We start from the raw sequence: 18,041 nt of genomic DNA on the forward strand, positions 1-18,041 counted from the left end.
TGAGAGGAAATCGAAGAAAGGCAAAAATAATGAGAAGTAGCAGAAATGAGAACAGTGAGAAACTTAACATCACAATTGATGGTGATGAAGCTGAGGAATTCTACTACCTAGGCAGCAAGATAACCAATGACTGACAGAACAAGGACAACATAAAAAACAGACTAGCACTGGCAAAAAGTGCATTAAGCTCTGGAGGGCAAAAACTGTATGGGAAGATAGAGATAGGAATACATCCAGCAAATAATTGAGGATGTAGGTTGTAAGTGCTGCTCTGAAATGAAGAGGTTGGTTCGATGCAGCCTGCCACAAATTTCTCTCCTGTGCCAATCAGAAGACTGATGACTTGAGAGAAAAAAGTCATCAGTGTGTGATCAAAATCATGGAGAAGAAAGATTTTTATCGTTCACCAGTCATCGGCGTTGTTGTGGTTGTGGTCTTCAGTCCTGAGACTGGTTTGATGCAGCTCTCCATGTTACTGTATCCTGTGCAAGCTTCATCTTCTCCCAGTATGTACTGAAACCTACACCCTTCTGAATCTGCTTAGTGTATTCATCTCTTGGTCTCCCTCTACGATTTTTACCCTCCACGCTGCCCTCCAATGCTAAATTTGTGATCCCTTGATGCCTCAGAACATGTCCTACCAACTGGTCCCTTCTTCTTGTCAAGTTGTGCCACAAAACTCCTCTTCTCCCCAATTCTATTCAATACCTCCTCATTAGTCATGTGATCTACCCATCTAATCTTCAGCATTCTTCTGTAGCACCACATTTCGAAAGCTTCTATTCTCTTCTTATCCAAACTGTTTATCGTCCATGTTTCACTTCCATACATGGCTACACTCCATAAAATACTTTCAGAAATGACTTCCTGACACTTAAATCTATACTTGATGTTAACAAATTTCTCTTCTTCAGAAACGCTTTCCTTGCCATTGCCAGTCTACATTTTATATCGTCTGTACTTCGACCATCATCAGTTATTTTGCTCCCCAAATAGCAAAATTCCTTTACTACTTTAAGTGTCTCATTTCCTAACCTAATTCCCTCAGCATCACCCAACTTAATTCGACTACATTCCATTATCCTGGTTTTGCTTTTGTTGATGATGTTCATCTTATATCCTCCTTTCAATACACTGTCTATTCCATGCAACTGCTCTTCCAAGTCCTTAGTTGTGTCTGACAGAGCTACAGTGTCATCAACAAATTTCAAAATTTATATTTCTTCTTCCTGGACTTTTAATTCATACTGAATTTTTTTCTTTTGTTTCCTTTACTGCTTGCTCAATATACAGACTGAATAACATTGGGGAGAGGCTACAACCCTGTCTCACTCCCTTCCCAACCACTGCTTCCCTTTCATGCCCCTCGACTCTTGTAACTGCCATATGGTTTCTGTACAAATTGTAAATAGCCTTTCAATCCCTGTATTTTACCCCTGCCCCCTTTAGAATTTGAAAGAGAGTATTACAGTCAACATTGTCAAAAGCTTTCTCTAAGTCTACAAATGTTAGAAACATAGGTTTGCCTTTCCTTAATCTTTCTTCTAAGATAAGTCGAAGAGTCAGTATTGCCTCACGTGTTCCAATATTTCTACAGAATCCAAATCGTCGATAGTCGACAGTGAAATGCAACATGCCATCCTTCGTCCTCACAAAGGCCAAGGAGAGGACCATGGATACTCTGAAGGTTTAGTGATTTCATATTGTAGCATCTCCTCCACCTTCTCCTGGATTATCCATTATTCGGCCGATGACACACTATACAACCTCTAGGTTAATTGACTGATGAGTCCACATGTTGATATGATGATTTACGATGTTCGATCTGGCTTTTTCAGCTCCATATTTGAAAGCATCCAAAAATTGATGCAGAATGTTTATCACTTGCCACTGTTGTTTCACGGTCAGGCTAGACCCTTCTTGCATTTCAATAATTGGTCCCTCCTCTGCATTGTCTGTAGTGGTAGCGGAGCTGATTCTTCATTGGTGACACTAACTTGCTCTAAATGGTCACTTGTTGAACACATTGTTATCCTGTCATCATCACTTAAACAAGTTTCAGCCATTAGTCGAGATGCTCAGTTGAACTGTGTGCTTATTGGGATAGCTTCGCCAGTCTGGAGCTGTGATCTTCAAACAGTCTGACAGCTTGTGATGCCCGCACGAATTCCCCCCTGGGAATAATATTAAGACTACATTATATTAAAATAACAAATCAGAAGTATGTGTTCTATCATTGATAGCTATTCTTGTAATACAGGTTCCTGTCAGCTGATCAGATTTCCTGTTTATGACTTTCAGCACAACCACTTTTGTACCGCAAAACATAATCTTCCTTCGCTGAGGGTGATAAGCATTCAACATTACAGAAAAGAAAATGCCGGAGTTGACTCAAACCTGGATAGGTGGGCCATCGGTGGTGATGTCAGTGAGATTTCCTAACATGGTGATGACTGTCATCCATGGCGGATTTACATCTGTGGTGGCCTCACTTCCAAAGACTGACACCTCACTGTGTTTCCCTTAGTTCAGCAGCTACGTGAGTGGCAATTACCTCTTTACGTCAACAGGACACAGTGTGTTAGGAAGAGACTTTGTCCAGGGTACAGCAATAACCTTCGTCCAACAGATAATCTATAATGATCTGCAGTTGACTGGTATGAACAGAGCTGTTGTGATGGCTCTAACAGTGTAGTAATTGCCAAAAAATCTCCTCCTTTCTTCACTATAGTGTATCTTTGTTCAGGATATCCACAGTGGAAATGCACTGGCTTGTTGTCTTCTGTTAGCCAAATGACTGTTCTTTGTGGAGCATTATACTTGGCATAGGAGTTGCTTATACCTGCATTGGTCAGGTGGTGGGTTGTTGTTTGATGGCTGCTGTATAATTCAGAGTTGAGAGAGTACTTTCTTCTTCTCACATTTGGCTGGTGGTGAAGATTGGTGCTACAGATCAGTTCTCTTCTTATTCGACAGTCTCTATTACCTCCTGATGCATCAGGTCGCCATTCATGACTGCTATCTCCTGCTTGCTCGGTCCAGTAGTTATGGTTGCCATAAAATTCTGTATCTTTTCCCTCACTACCTAATGTATGGGAGAAGTGGTGAGGTCATGGTGGTCTTCCACAACTGCCATAGGGAAAACATACGGGAGACAGTCTTACTTCTTTCATCAGACTCTCTTCTGCAGCATTTCCTTGATTCACTAGCATCACTTAATTAATTCCTCTGTCATTGTGACGTCCTTTAACTAAGACCATGGTACATGCCTTCTATGACTCCTTTCATCAATTGTGAGATTTTGTAAGAATCTGTGGTATTTGGGTTTATGATATGGCGTAAGGCCAAAACATTTTGTATGCTTGAATGTATCATTATCCTATGACACTGATATTGTTCTTTCGCTAACCACACTTGCTGGAAATTGTCGCCAGAATTTTCTTCATTTCAGCCTGGAATTTATTCCGGATAATGAGCTTCTCTTCGTTGTTCCCGAACCAGTGCTGGACTGTTCCTTCCAAGTAAAAATGCACATTTGCCAAACACATCTTGTCATCCAACTTGTCATATTTGGCAACTGCATCAAATCCTCTCAGCCATTTTATTGGGTCCTGATCAGGATCTCCAGAGAACATTGATGGATGCCTGATGTGCAATTAAATTATTGCTGGCTAGTGAATATATGAACCATGGAAACGATATACTGCTTGTATTGTGTTTCCTGTCTATGTAGGTGACAACTTCCATGTTGCCTAATTGGAGCCATGGGGATGTAGATGTTTTGAAGTGCACAGTGTCTCCACCAAACAATGTCACATCATAACCACACTAAAGGCCAAATCTGAAAGCAAGGTCATAAATGAAGTATAACACTTTGAACTGAAAGTAATTTATTACAAAAACAAACATAGAACCAGAACAGAACTGACCATCTGGGCAGAGAATGCAGCTGTTTCTGCAAACACTGAATATTCCAGAATACACAACATTGCAAACATAACTTACTTCAAGAACCTCCCAGATGTGATAAATACTAAATAACAAATAATTATTGGTGGCCAGGTTTGAATCGGCGATCCGCAGTATGCCAGCCAATGACACCAACCACTACACCACACTGTATGTTCCACAGTTTGCAGAAATATGTTGCCAATAAAAGTATAAATTGACATCTGCTGTAGATACACGTGATTAGCTATCAAGAACTAGTATCTAGTTGATCTCGCACAGTTGGAGAACAGTATCCAGTAACACGAAGAAAATAATGTCAAAGAGTGTCGGTAATTGAACCCAAAGGAAGTTGTTGTATATTTGTAGTGAGCAAGTAGATAGTGATACAGCAACCAGGTTGCAAATAAATAGCGAATAAAATACTTATGAATAACCCAAGTTTTACTTACTGTCATAGGCCCTTTTTTGTTTTATTACTGAGAAACCATCAAGGTATAAAAACACAAGTTTCAATTTGGGGGCAAAAGTGCTACCACCAATAATGAAACAGACTATGCAGCAGTGACCTACTGTAGGCACCTAAAAAAAGTATTTACTACTCCACCATTGCTCAAAATACCTTTGTATACCCATTAAGACATTTCCTAGGTTTATTGGCATACTCTTTAAATACCCACAACAAAATTAGTTCTTTTTAATTAAAGTATGCCAGTGACCCAGTGTGAAAACCTCTTCTGTTATATGCTGTGTAAATATTTTGAGAACCAACAGCTGAAATTTTTGTATTGTGGCTTTCACACTTTCCATGAAACATGAGGCAGACCACTTTGTCCAAGGTGGCGTACTGTAACTCCTCCCATTGCTGTAAGAGTGCCCTCTCATAGCCAGACAACAGCATTAGGAATGGACTAGTCTGGCAGAGAACCTCTTCCACATTTTAAATCTGATACAAATCCGGATAATAAGCTGGCCATTAGACGCATGATGTACTTTGGTTGAGGTTCCTTGTCCACAGGGTGTAACCATGGTGATGGAGTGTCATCAGTTAGGTGGAAATAGGTTCAGTATGCTCCATAACACCTACCTTTGCAGTATAGAGCAGTGCCCCTGCAGTGAACTCGTCCACCAAAAGGATTGTACACAATTGTTTCTGGGTTCACTAGAGATGGGACATGACATTTATCAAATCTCTCCATACCTTTGTTTGAGAGTGTATAGAGTAAGGTTTTGAAGCTGATAATACAGGATAATGGGTGATGATTCTGAGGTTGTTAACAAAGTTTGTAGCAGTGGTGTGGTATGTGTTTTCTCTCTCTCTCTCTCTCTCTCTCTCTCTCTCTCTCTCTCTCTCCTCACTGCTGTGAAATAACACCAAAAGTGGTACTAAACACTTGGCCCTTGATCCATGTTGTGACTGAGACTGCAGTCATCCAGGTAGTTTTTATGTGCCATCTGTTTCAGGTGTCTGGGCTACTGGACATGATTCAACCTCAGAACCATTATTTTGCATTGCAGGAAAGGGTATCCCATGTATCTGCAGTGTTTGTGTTGGTCTCCTATAGTTTGCTACATGTAGTTTGACCTTTACAATAGCTTATTTTCCGTAACTTGTGGATTTGTAGTGTGTGATGGTGACTTATCAGTTACTATCCCCAGTTTTTTTCTTTTTTCCACAAATTGAGTTCACACAACAATTTTGCAGATTGTCTTGTACAGCTATTTAAGTTATACTGTCAATATTTGTTGCTAATTGAACTTTGCTTGTCATAAGGCATACAAGATAAAAGCAGAACTGAAAAAAAGGCAACTTCTAGACATTGAAGTTGGCACAACAGAAATATTCCAGGGACGTGAGAAACGTGCAATCATCATATCCACTGTCCGTTCAAATCGCAATCTGTTGGACTATGATCAGAAGTACCAGTTAGGCTTCCTTGTGAATCCAAAGGTGAGTATAATGGGATATAAAACATTCTTAAATGTAGAGTAGTGCTAAGTCTGATGGCCCTTTTTTATTAATAACTAATGTAAAGTGTCTCCAAAAAGAAACTACAACTGAGTAAAGATAAGAAAAGCTCATATAAAGGAGACAACCACAGACTGAAATACATGTAAAACAGCAAAGAGAAGTAAACTATTCTTCCATTGGGCAAACTGAGCAAAGTGACACAATGCAAGTATTGGACTTGCATCTGAGGAAACCTGGGTTCAACTTTCCATTGGACTATCCATATTTCAGTTTTTGGTGGTTCCTTGAGACATATTGGGTGTAACTGCATGGTTCTGTGAAGAGCCCAATGCTCATTATTCACTCCATTCTAGACGTACATTGCAAGCTTATGTATCACCCTCATCTAACATGCATGGCGCTTTCTGTGACTGTAGGCTTTCTCAGCGTATTCCATTAATGAAACCTTGTCAGGTGGTCAACCGAGTAGTGGTGTCATCTTGTTGCAATGTTTTGATGAGTTTCGTACCTGTCATGTTGAAACAAACTGCCAAGATTCTATGTTCCACCTATCTATAGTCATTAAGCTGCTGTCCATTTCAGAATTCGAAGCAGTGGAGTGACTATATAGATATGTGGAAAACAGCATCCTGACACTTCGCGTAAAGATGATGGGCATGAAACTCATTGAAATGTTGCGACATGATGACGGTGCCTTACTGACGATAACCTAAAAAGACTTCATCATTGGTGCTTTTTACATAATCATCTATGAATCCCCTAAATAAAATTTTGTTTTTGATGTATTTCTAAATAATGGACAATAGTGAAGTCACTCGCCAACTCCATCTGCAGATTAGTTTTGTTTATAAGGCATTTTGGAGAGTGAGTTTGTCAGCGAAGTTTGAACCATTTGAAAAAGTCAGAAGACTTTGTGAATCAGTTGTTACTGTGAGAAACAAACAGGAATTTGCTATTTCATAACAGAAAGGAAACCGTTAGCAAATTAGTAGGGGGGGGGGGGGGGGGCATGTAGGAAAAGGGGAGGTGGGAGCATGTTAAAGAGGCCTAGACTGCAACACAGAGCAAAATGTTACAGTTCCTTTAACAGGGCTCTGTAGCAGTGGGGAGACTTGAGGTCTGTGTTTTGGAAATACATTAAAAGAAATTTGTTGCTTCATTTCCATTGTGCAGTTAATCAATAAATTGTACTTCAAAATGAAAGAAATAACTTATCCTGGTATTTCTCAAACCAGGAAGAGATGGTACAATAAACTGCCGTGTTATACAGATTAACTGTTATGAGATGTTGAGGACTATGACTGAGCAATATAATTCTCAATATAAAAGTGACAAGAATCTGAGAAGGAAATTGACAGTCATTGTGAAAATTAAAAAGTAAAAATGATCAAACAATTGCTTGAGCTTCCTTTGAACTGAATGTCTCACTGATATGGTGGTAATCCCTAACCTTACTTTTTTCCCCTTGTTTTTGGATATGTACTACTGTGTTTCAACAACAGGTGAAAAAAATAATGTTTTGTGAAATGATTTGTCTAAAAGAAAGAAATGAAGAAGATCAGAGAAACATTTGATTCACCTTTGAGTGACGCACGAAATCATGTGCAATGGATGAGGTACTCATCTGTTATTGACAGGAGAAGACCACTGACCACTGAGGGAAATTACACCTGACAAATATCTTATAGTACTCTTTAAAATTCTAAGATTGTAAGTTACATATTGAACTTTAAATTCTCAATCAGCACCTCATTTGCTGTGTATGATTCTGAGTTTAATTCAAAGGCATGTTAAATGTTAATTCAAAAGCATGTTAAATGTTTCTCTAGCCTATCTTATTTCTTACTTTCTGACAGATCATTTCACAAAACATTTGACTGTGTGTGTGTGTGTGTGTGTGTGTGTGTGTGTGTGTGTGTGCAGAAAGCATGAAATATATTTAAATATCAATTGGCACTCTATTTTTGTGAAGAGTCTATAGATAAAGAGAAAGGAAAGAAATTTGAATTTATGCTGTAGTTTTATATTTTTTAACACTTCATTTACATACTCATGAAATATTTAAATTTTTCACGAAACTAAACCAGTCACTGGTCAGTATGTCCATTTCCCACTCTCCCTTTGGCTACGAAAATGTATGCGAAAATCCATTGTATAATTTCTAGAGTGTCTTGTTTTAGCTCCGCAGAAACCTTTATCCAAAGAAAATTACTGTAAGAAAGATGCTGTGTGCCATGTTGCTTGTATCAAAAGAAAAGTTTAGACGAGGAAACTGCAGAATGACAAGGGGATAAACTGACTGGCCAGTACTTCCCTTGGGGAGATGTTCTGTCTCCTTGTAGTTTTACTGCTCATATTGAAGGGCATGTTGATAAGTACAAATAGAGATTGATTTTTGCTCCAAAATGCCACGTCAGTAGTGTCAATATAAGCTGGTGAGTGTACAATTCTTTTCAAACTCTTAACTAAGATACAAAGGAATTTTTCTCCTTCTTACCTTAGGAGTAAGAACAACTTCTGTCTTAAACATTCATCACTGATTTGATAACATTCTAAACATGACTCCAGCACACATCTCGGTTCGTACTCGGTAGCTAAAATGGCTTTATAAAGTACATGCTTTCCTTTTGCAGGATACAACCTTCCAACCTATCACATGATCAAATTTGTACCTCCATTTTCATTAATAATCCAATGCTATCCACGTCAGAGATCACACAGCATGAAATAGTTTATTTTGTAACCAGGTTAGAAAGTAACTAGCTGTCATTCTCACGTCTCCCAGAAATATAATTACATATCGGTCTCGTCGACATACTGTGAACAAGCACCGGTTATAATACTACAGCTCCACACTGGAATGGTAGCAATATTTTTTAATAGATGAACTACTTACATTGAGAGCTTGTTAATGTTTCTTGAGAATAGAATTTAATTCATTATTGTTACAAATAAAATGTGTAACATGTTATTGATATGTGTGTGCTTTTAATACAAATGATGTTTAAATGTATAAATACTTTCCTTTCAGAGGTTGAATGTTGCTATTACAAGAGCACAGTCTCTTCTTATTATAATTGGAAACCCAATACTACTGGCAAAAGACTATCGATGGCGACACGTTGTGGAGTACACGCGTGAATTAGGCACTTACTATGGATGTCCATACCAGCCACGTGATGGTGACTGGATCAGCACTGTTACACACCGAATAGAAAACCTAAATATGCTCTCCTGAAATGCATTGTCTTCAAACATTTTTATTGCAACTACATAAGGAAGATACATGGTTGTATATATTTTTGTACATAAAATGAACCTTTCTTAGGATTTTTATGGAGTGCGAAGAGTATTTTTCATGTATACATAATGCAAAATAAGGCCATTCCTTGTGAAAGAGTATTGCTGTTCACTCTTGTATATGACCTTTTCTGCTGTGTGTATTTTGACTGTTAAGAAGTTGATAGTGTACATGAATTTTTGGGTGTTTTATGCAGAACTTATGCAAATTTCAGTGTATTCCAGTGTAAGGATGAAGCAGTATGTGCACAATTAATAACACTGTTGTTTTAGTTGTTCAAGTCTGTCTTGTGCATTTCCATTCTCACTGGCCCCCTCATTTAATATTCCATGACATACCATCCCAGCATAATTTCATTGTGTAAAATTCTCTGAGCCCTCTTGTATGTACCTTATGTGTGAATATACACAATCTGATTTACATTATTAGAAGCATGTACGTACTTCAATATTTGTTTACTTTCATGTTTTTATTTTTATTTATGAAACATGCAGCAATGTGCCATACTCTGAATAATAGCTTGAAACATAGTGTTATTTGATACTATTCATTTTAGTTTTGAAAACTCTAAAAACTGAAAGAATATGGTTTCATGTAATGAGTAAAAACTTCAACAAAATGAAGAACATAATAAATTCCTATTTCTGTTGAGATTACAAGCCTTGGCAATGTTGGATTTTCAAATTTGTTTAATTCTGACAGTATTCGGGAACTGGTCAGTACATTGAGGACTGCATGCATTAGACTGTGATTGGTTGATTATGTTTATTCTACTTGATGTTGCCATGAGTAACTGATAAGACTCAAGTGTAGTGTCTTTGTGATAACGTGATACCAAAGTCATTTAGAAATTGTTGAATGGAGTGTATATCATGTTTGTGTGAGTAGTGTAAAGGAAAATGACCTGAAGCCACTTTGTTTTGAACTTAAATGAGGTCTGAAGAATTTGTAAATGTGTATTATTGTGGTCTGAGTTGCTAACGATATTTATGTTGGCTCCTGTTTTGGTAAACAATACCTGCTGTACAGGCAAATTGTAAGCATTTATAAATATTTTTCAGGAGTCAAAATTGAAAGTAATTTACTGTATTTATAAATTGTTTTTATTTAATACTTCTAAAAATTACATTCCTGCATATTTTTATAACGGAATTTTTTCCTCAGTCATTGGTATTTTCTGTAGTGCATCCAAGAACATTTTTGTTACATTTCCCAAATATTCTTGCACTATATTCCCTCTTTCTCCAGTATTTTCCAGAAGACGGGCATATTCATCTGTTCTTTCTATCAGGTAGATTGTTTTGGTAAGTATCAAACTGAAATCTATACATATTATAAAAGTAAATGTACATACACTGATCAGCCAGAACATTATGACCAGCAGCATCACCTTGTGAGGAATGACTGCTATACACGCACGCACACCACACGACAGTGCACGTAGTATCAATGAGCCTGCTCTCTGTGTGTGTGCGCGTGCGCGTGGGCATGGGTGTGGGCGTGCGCGCGCACAGATTGGGGAAGGCATACAATCTATCTGAGTTTGACCAAGGCTCAGCATGAAAAATTCAGAAACTGCATGTTGGGCATTAGAGAAGTGCTGTGGTGAGTGGCTTCATCACATGACAAAACCAAGGTGAAACCACATCCAGACATCATGGAGTCGGGCAGCCACCTGTCATTACAGATGTCGGATGTTGTAGGCCAGGCAGGCCGGTGAATCAGGACAGGCAGCAAACTGTGGCAGAACTAACATCAGATTGTAATGCGGGACAGAGTACAAGTGTGTCTGAACACACAGTGCACTGAACACTCCCAACAATGGGCTTATGCCGACAACCTATGTACGTGCCAATGCTAACACAGTGTCATCGGCAACTACGACTGAAGTGGGCATGAGACCATCAGCACTGAACATTGGCACAGTTGCAGAGTATTACACGGTCTGACGAATCGCGATACCGTCTTCATCGTCCCTGTGGGAGAGCACGAATCTGTCATCTTCCAGGGGAGGGGAACATTCGTGTGGACATCCATCAGTCCAGTGGAGCTCGTGCAAAGCACGACGATAACCGAGGAGCATCGTTGCAGACCGTGCAGCAGTAGCATTTTTCAGCAAAAAAAGCCAGGAGTGTGGTGTAGGGGTTTGAGGAACTCAGTGGGGAGTTCCCATTGATGTGCTGACCCCCACCTCCCATACCCAACTTGTCAGAATCTGAATCCAATCGAATACATCTGGGATGCAACTCTCAGTGTGGCATCAGAGTTCATCACCCACCCTCCCTGGAATTTACAGGAATTAGGTGACTTGTCTGTGAAGTTGCGGTGCCAAGTCCCTCAAGCAATGTACCGAGGCCTCATTGCTTCCCTACCACGATGCGTCACCACTGTTATCCGTGCCAAAGTTGGACATAGCCTGTCACTTAGGTGGTCACAATGTTATGGTTGATCAGTGTATATTCCACATCTTCTCCTAAACCATGGATTTATTTCAAACAGACTTGGTATGTACATCAGTTACTGCTTGGAGAGTACCTCTCTCTCTCTCTCTCTCTCTCTCTCTCTCTCTCTCTCTCTCTCTGTGTGTGTGTGTGTGTGTGTGTGTGTGTGTGTGTGTGTGTGTGTGTGTGTGGTGGGAGGGGGAGTTAAGAACCACCTACCTCTCAAAGGAGGAGGGAGCACAGAGCGAGGGGAACAATGTAGTTCAAAGCACCCAAACTACATTCATCCAGTGTTTGAGAATGAGAGCATTCAGTGATTTGCAACAAACTTTACACATAATTTTGAACCATTGTGAGACTTTTTTTCAGTCCCCTTTCCCACCCCACTCCACCCGACCATCCCCTCCACAAAATGATGAAAGGAGAAAAATTTATTGCTTACATTTTCACTGTTCATGCAGGAAAACTGCTGCATTTGTTGTGACCTTTTGTTACTTGTTTACTACTAACTCTGTTCACAACACATGTGCAGACAGTATTCACATATACCACTAAGTGTACCTCAAAAATATACCACTCTCCATAGTTCAGGAGACATGTCCTCGTGAACATTGAGCAGCATTGAAACGAAATTGTAGGATGAAATTCACTAGAGGTACGGATGAAATATATGTAAAAGTATTTATGAAATGTTAAATATAGGTGACATGTGCATAAGTGAGCAGAGCTGCTGATAAAAAGCTTCTTCAAAACCCATGGTTCAATTTCAATCAAACTTTGTGCACATATTATTATTTGCAAAGAAATACTGTGGGTGATAAGAACCAGCAGCCTCCCTTTGGGTTGGGGGTGGTGATGTGGAGGGAGAAGGGGGAGGAAGATATGGACAGACATAGGGCTGGAGGAGACGGACACAAATAGGGGGGAGGTAAAGGAGGAGATGATGATAGAGAGGGGAGGGAAAGGAGGAGATGTAGTAATAGAATTGGAATAAATACGTACCCAGGTATTGCCAGGTACTCGATTAGTTATAAATAACTGTTGCCTAGGAAAACACTGGTGAAAATGAGGCACAATTACAGAATGTGTTCTCATACAGACAGTATGTTTGTTTCAGTGATTATATTGCACAAATTTTCTTTAATGACTATTGCAGTGTCTTTTAGAGTATTGAATCAGGGTGACTTCAGTTCTTAACAACATTCTTGGAGAAGGTGGTGCAGTATTAACACACTGGCATCTCATTGAGGATGAGTGAGGTTCAAATTAATGAAGAAAGTGTGATGTGGGGAAAAGTTCACAGGAATGGGTCAAAAAGAGAATAGTGTGGGTAGTTCTGTTACCATAGAGTTAAAGATCAGATACAGCCTGTTAGCTCTTTGGAGGGAGGGTGGGGGGGGGGGGGGGGGGGAATCTTTATTCAGTTGTACAAAAAATGTAGGGCACAGTAGATGATTAAGAAAACTTAAGGAGTCAAGTTGAAAATTGAGTGGACAGCTAAAGGTCTTGCTGCTAGATAGGAATCATGGAACTGCTGCAGGAAAAACGAAGATCAAAGTACCAGGCCATAAGTATTGCAAAACCTAGTGTTAGCTTGGCAAAGTAATAGAGGGTACAGAGACAGTTAAATTTCAGTTTATTTTAATATCACTTAAATGTTCATCACTTTGAGACATAACATACTCTTATTTAAATGAAAATGTAATTGCATGAATTTATTGGTGTCAATAGCTTGATGAAATAAAAACAGTCTGTGTGGGCAGTGTAACTCGGTAATGTAGAATATTTAACTTGATATCTACTCATTGTGCTGGAGATCTTGCCGAGGACTGGATTCACATTTTAGGTGTCATCAGCATGTAACAAAAAAAATATATAAAAAAAAAAGAAAAGGGGGGGGGGGCGGCAGGTACACCATAATACTTCTCATTGCAGATCTATTGTGCCCAGTTACATAAATGTTGCGTCACAAAACCTCTGATCAGCAGTGAACCCCACCTCCCAAAACTATATTGCTTATATACGGTTCATGACAATAGTAACATTGTTGTTAGTACAGATTTTACAAGTTACATAATCATCGCATCTTGTTAATTTAACATACAAATGGAAATGTTACAATTGCTGTTATTCAATTTGTATAAGCAGGCTGGGCAGATATTGTTTTTATCATATGCAATTATATAAGATACACAATACAAGCAATGCAGTTTTGTTAATACACACAAAATAAATTAAGTACAGAATTTCTATCATGTTTTCTACATTTAATCAAACAGATCTTGTATTGGTGTTAACAGAAATTCTGACACTTACATAGAAAGTTTGTCATTTTTTCATAGCTTGTAATTGACAATAATTCACAAAATTTCATAACTATTATTAAAGTTAGTGAAAATCATTACATTCATAGATCACACTGATGAATAATAGCTGTACACAAGATAAGCAAACCTTTGTCTGAAGTACTTTGGCTGATAATTGAAAATGAGCAACTTGTTAAAACAATTTCATTGTGCAAAAATTACAGTAGATTGTGACAATTTCAGCTGTAACCCCCCCACCAGTTAACTGAGTTTTATAGGTTTGGTGCATTACCTGTTCCAAATTTTTGTGTAACATTTGCAATGTAGGGATTACTGGTATGAACATAGTATTTACATTATGCTCATGCTGTTGATTGGAATTTGGCTGATTACATATTGTAAATGGTCCAGTAAAGCTTCTAAACTGGTTTTGACACACATCAAGGCACTGATGAGGAATTTGAGAGAAGAGGATGAAGTGGTGATGGTAAGGAACATTTAATGGCCTGGCCCATAAGAGAGAATATAGTACCATAGAAGTGACCTGGATAAGATATATGTAGCAACATTGAACACAGATTTGGCCTTTGTTGAGGTTCTGCATCGTCACAATCGGGCTTGGATGAACAAAGGTGTCAGATGACTTAACCAGAAATTAACTCAGTTGCTGCTGACTTGGAGGTTCACATTATTACTGTGCTAGTCGCTGCGATTGGGAGGTGGGCTACACAAGACCTGGACTACAGTGTAACAGGAGGGGGAAAGACAGATTAGCTAAATTGATATCTGAACACCAACAATAGTTTTACTTTTATTGCAGATGTGAAAAAGTAAGCCTTTCATTCTAAATACATCTTTTAGACAAACTACTTTAAGAAAGGTCCATGTAAGTGAAGTATGTCATACATAAAAAAACTTGTTAAAATAATTTTACCTTAATATCAGAATGGGAACTTGCAATTACTAAGAAGACAGCTAGGAAAAACATATCAAATCAGTTTCACTTTGTGTATCAGCATTAGACTTGACAAGCTGTCAGAGGACAAGGCCTCTTGCAGGTGTAGGAAACATGCATCTGTCCAAATAGTTTCCATGACAGAGGTGTAAGCCAACAGTTGCAGGATGTGTTAGGGAATGAGAATAAGGTCGCCAGCCTTGTGAAGCCTAATGCAGGGTTGCTCAGATGTCTGATAATATAGAGATGCTGCATAGGAATTTTAAGAAAGAGGCTCAAGTAGTGATTGTGGATGGATCGTCTTACTGGGAACGGGGAGTTTGATATAGGTGGTGATCTAGAAAAATAGCTGTTCAAACTGGTGCATTTCGTTAAACCATTTGTGTTCTTGTCAGTCTCGACTTAATACAGGCATATTAACCTAGCACTTGCGGAAGCACTGATGACTGGAGGTATGACTCACATTGTAGTGCTTCCAGTTGAGTCTATTGACAGGTTGGGCTTCACTAGGTGTGGTCTGTATGTCGAAAGGTATGCAAAGGGGCGGTAGTTAAAGCTTTAGGTGACAGTGTAATGAGAGATGGTGGATCACTCCCAGCAAATGATTAATGTTAGAACTGCATCTTTTTAAAATTGAAGTTGGGTGATACGTAACCCTGCTTGAGGGAAGTCTAACAAAGGAGTCACCCTCAAAAAATGGTCAGGTATTTAAGTCATGAAGTATTTTCATGTACAGTGGAGCGTCACTTATCGAGCACCTCCCGTAATGGGCAATTCGCATAACAAGCAAAGCAAATTGTAAAAAAGTGACTCACTTAACATGTGATGTTTCGCATAATGAATGACGGCTATTTCTTGTGATGTGACGAGTCTCCCGCACACAGTGAGGGAAATGTTCAGCAATATGAACACCTTTCATTGTCGGCAGTAGCATATGAACAATGTCTTTAGTACATACTGCAGACTGAGTTTAGTGCTCTTTCTGCTACCATCTTAGTGCAGCTAGTGACCACACATTTTTTTATTGGTTTACATCAACTATTGGCACTATGCTCAAGCACTAGGACATGATTAAGGAAATAGAGGCTTCAAATGGAGTGACAGGTGTGTGTGTGTGTGTGTGTGTGTGTGTGTGTGTGTGTGTAAACAACGGTATCTTATTCTGAATGATGTCAAAAGGTTACTCCTTAAAAGGATAAATGGAAAGCAATTGCAAGGCGACACTATTAACGAGAACATCAATTGTGAGAAGGACTTTTTGCCAATTTGTAAAGAAGAGACAAAGGTCATCAGTGACTGAAGAAATGTTTAAGGAAAGCCATGGGTAGTTTGAGAAGTGTGCAAGAACCACCAGCACTGCGAGACACAGGGAAGCAGCCAGATCAGATACAAAGGCAGCGGAGAACATCAGCAACCTCAAGATGCTTGTAGATTCAGAGGGTTAGCTGCTGCAACAGCTTTTTATTTGTGATGAGACAAGTCTATTATGGAAAAGATGCCGGAGTGTACCTTTAAAACAACAGAGGAGAATACATTACCCGGTCAGAACCAAATAAAAGACTGTCTCACCCAGTTATTCTGTGCCAATGCAAGCAATCATTTAAAAATTAAACTGTTGCTTGTTTACCATTGAGAAACTCTACGAGCCTTCAGGGAATGTTAAGTCCAGAAGAGCAGGTTATATATGATGTGTGGGGGTCCAACAACAAGGCTTGGATGATGTGTGACCTTTCTTGTGATTGAATCAATGAAGAGTTTGGATCTGTGGTGAAGAAATATTTACTTGAGATGCATCTGCCACGCCATGTCATGCTTGTTATGGACAATGTTCCTGCTCATTCTCCAGGTCTACAAGATCACCTCTTTGAAGCATTTCAATTCATCAAGATCCAATTTCTGCCTCCCAACGCCACTCTGTTACTCCAGCCTGCGGACCAGCAGATTATTTCTAACTTTAAGAAGCTGTACACTAAAGCACTCTTCGAGCATTGCTTTGAGTTGACAAGCTACCAATCTCACTCACAGAGAGTTTTGGAAATATCACTTCAGCATCTTTGCCTCGATCAAGATGTTCAAAAAGGACTGGGAAGGGGTTACCAAGCAAACTCACGCTTCTGCTTGGAAGAAGCTTTGGCCGGAGTGTGTTGTCGAATGTGACTCTAAGGCATCTGGGTCAGTACCTGTGGAGCCTGTAGTTATTGCAGTTGTATTTCACACCAGGAAGTTGCGGAGAGTCGTTCTTCAGAGGAGGAGGCAGATGCAGTAACAGCAAAACAATTATCTGTAGGTCCCCAAACTCTGATTTCCAGACATTTACATTAAAACTAGAGAGAGTGAGTTCTTGGTTCACTTTATAGAATGTACCAAAAATTGGTTGGTTTGCTGGCTTTAATGTTAATTTTATAAGTGGTCGCTCAAGGAAAAGAATTTAGGAAGATCTCCTAAATTTGTATTATCAAATGCAGACTGTAATCTTTCCAACCAGAGTGCAGAGGAACAGTAGTAAAACTACAAACAAAATTTTGTTCATTCTTTATTAACAGTTGCCTTTCAGACCATAATGTACAGATTTTAATACTAAAAGGAAAACGCGTGTCCACACATAATTGTGCACAAACTTTAAATTTTTGTATAGTGCTTTCAACAACACATTTGTCATGGTCTTGAAAGCTGCTTTCCATTAGAATGTTTAAAAAGAAGTACTGTCACTAACAGGCAATCTGTATGGCTCACTAATGGGTAAGAAAGCCATATACGTGGGAATATATCAAAACGTGAGGGATAGTAGCAGTCAAGCTGCAGTAGTCCATTACAAACAGTAGTATAAGGTGCTTAAAAATGCTGTTAGGAAGACAAAAAACATGTGGTATGCAAATAGAGAGACAAGTATTTGGATAAAATTTCAGTATAGTGTCAATTGATTGTACTGTTACTTACGTGTATCATCCTCCCCCTCTATGGTCAACTCCACTCACCACCACCCCTCCCCTGTAACAGTGCCAAATTGTCAACAATAGTAATCATTTGTGCCCTGTTGTTATCACTTGTCAACTTCACCTCATAAAGTAACCTTGCGATATAAAATGTCTAAACATAAATGTTTTGTCCTTTCTATGAG

General features: G+C 39.0%; 1 protein-coding gene across 1 annotated transcript in view; it reads left to right on the forward strand.

Annotated features, from left to right (window-relative positions):
• LOC124619556 (putative helicase MOV-10) overlaps positions 1–10,368 on the forward strand; it is a 343,693-nt gene extending 333,325 nt beyond the window's left edge. The window contains exons 19-20 of the mRNA XM_047146034.1: positions 5,723–5,899; positions 8,952–10,368. Coding sequence (XP_047001990.1) covers positions 5,723–5,899; positions 8,952–9,158 — 384 coding nt within the window. The 3' untranslated portion in view covers positions 9,159–10,368. The remainder of the gene's footprint in view (positions 1–5,722; positions 5,900–8,951) is intronic.
• The last annotated feature ends 7,673 nt before the right edge of the window (positions 10,369–18,041 follow it).

Source organism: Schistocerca americana, chromosome 6 (assembly GCF_021461395.2).
Source record: "Schistocerca americana isolate TAMUIC-IGC-003095 chromosome 6, iqSchAmer2.1, whole genome shotgun sequence".
Lineage (NCBI taxonomy): Eukaryota > Metazoa > Arthropoda > Insecta > Orthoptera > Acrididae > Schistocerca > Schistocerca americana.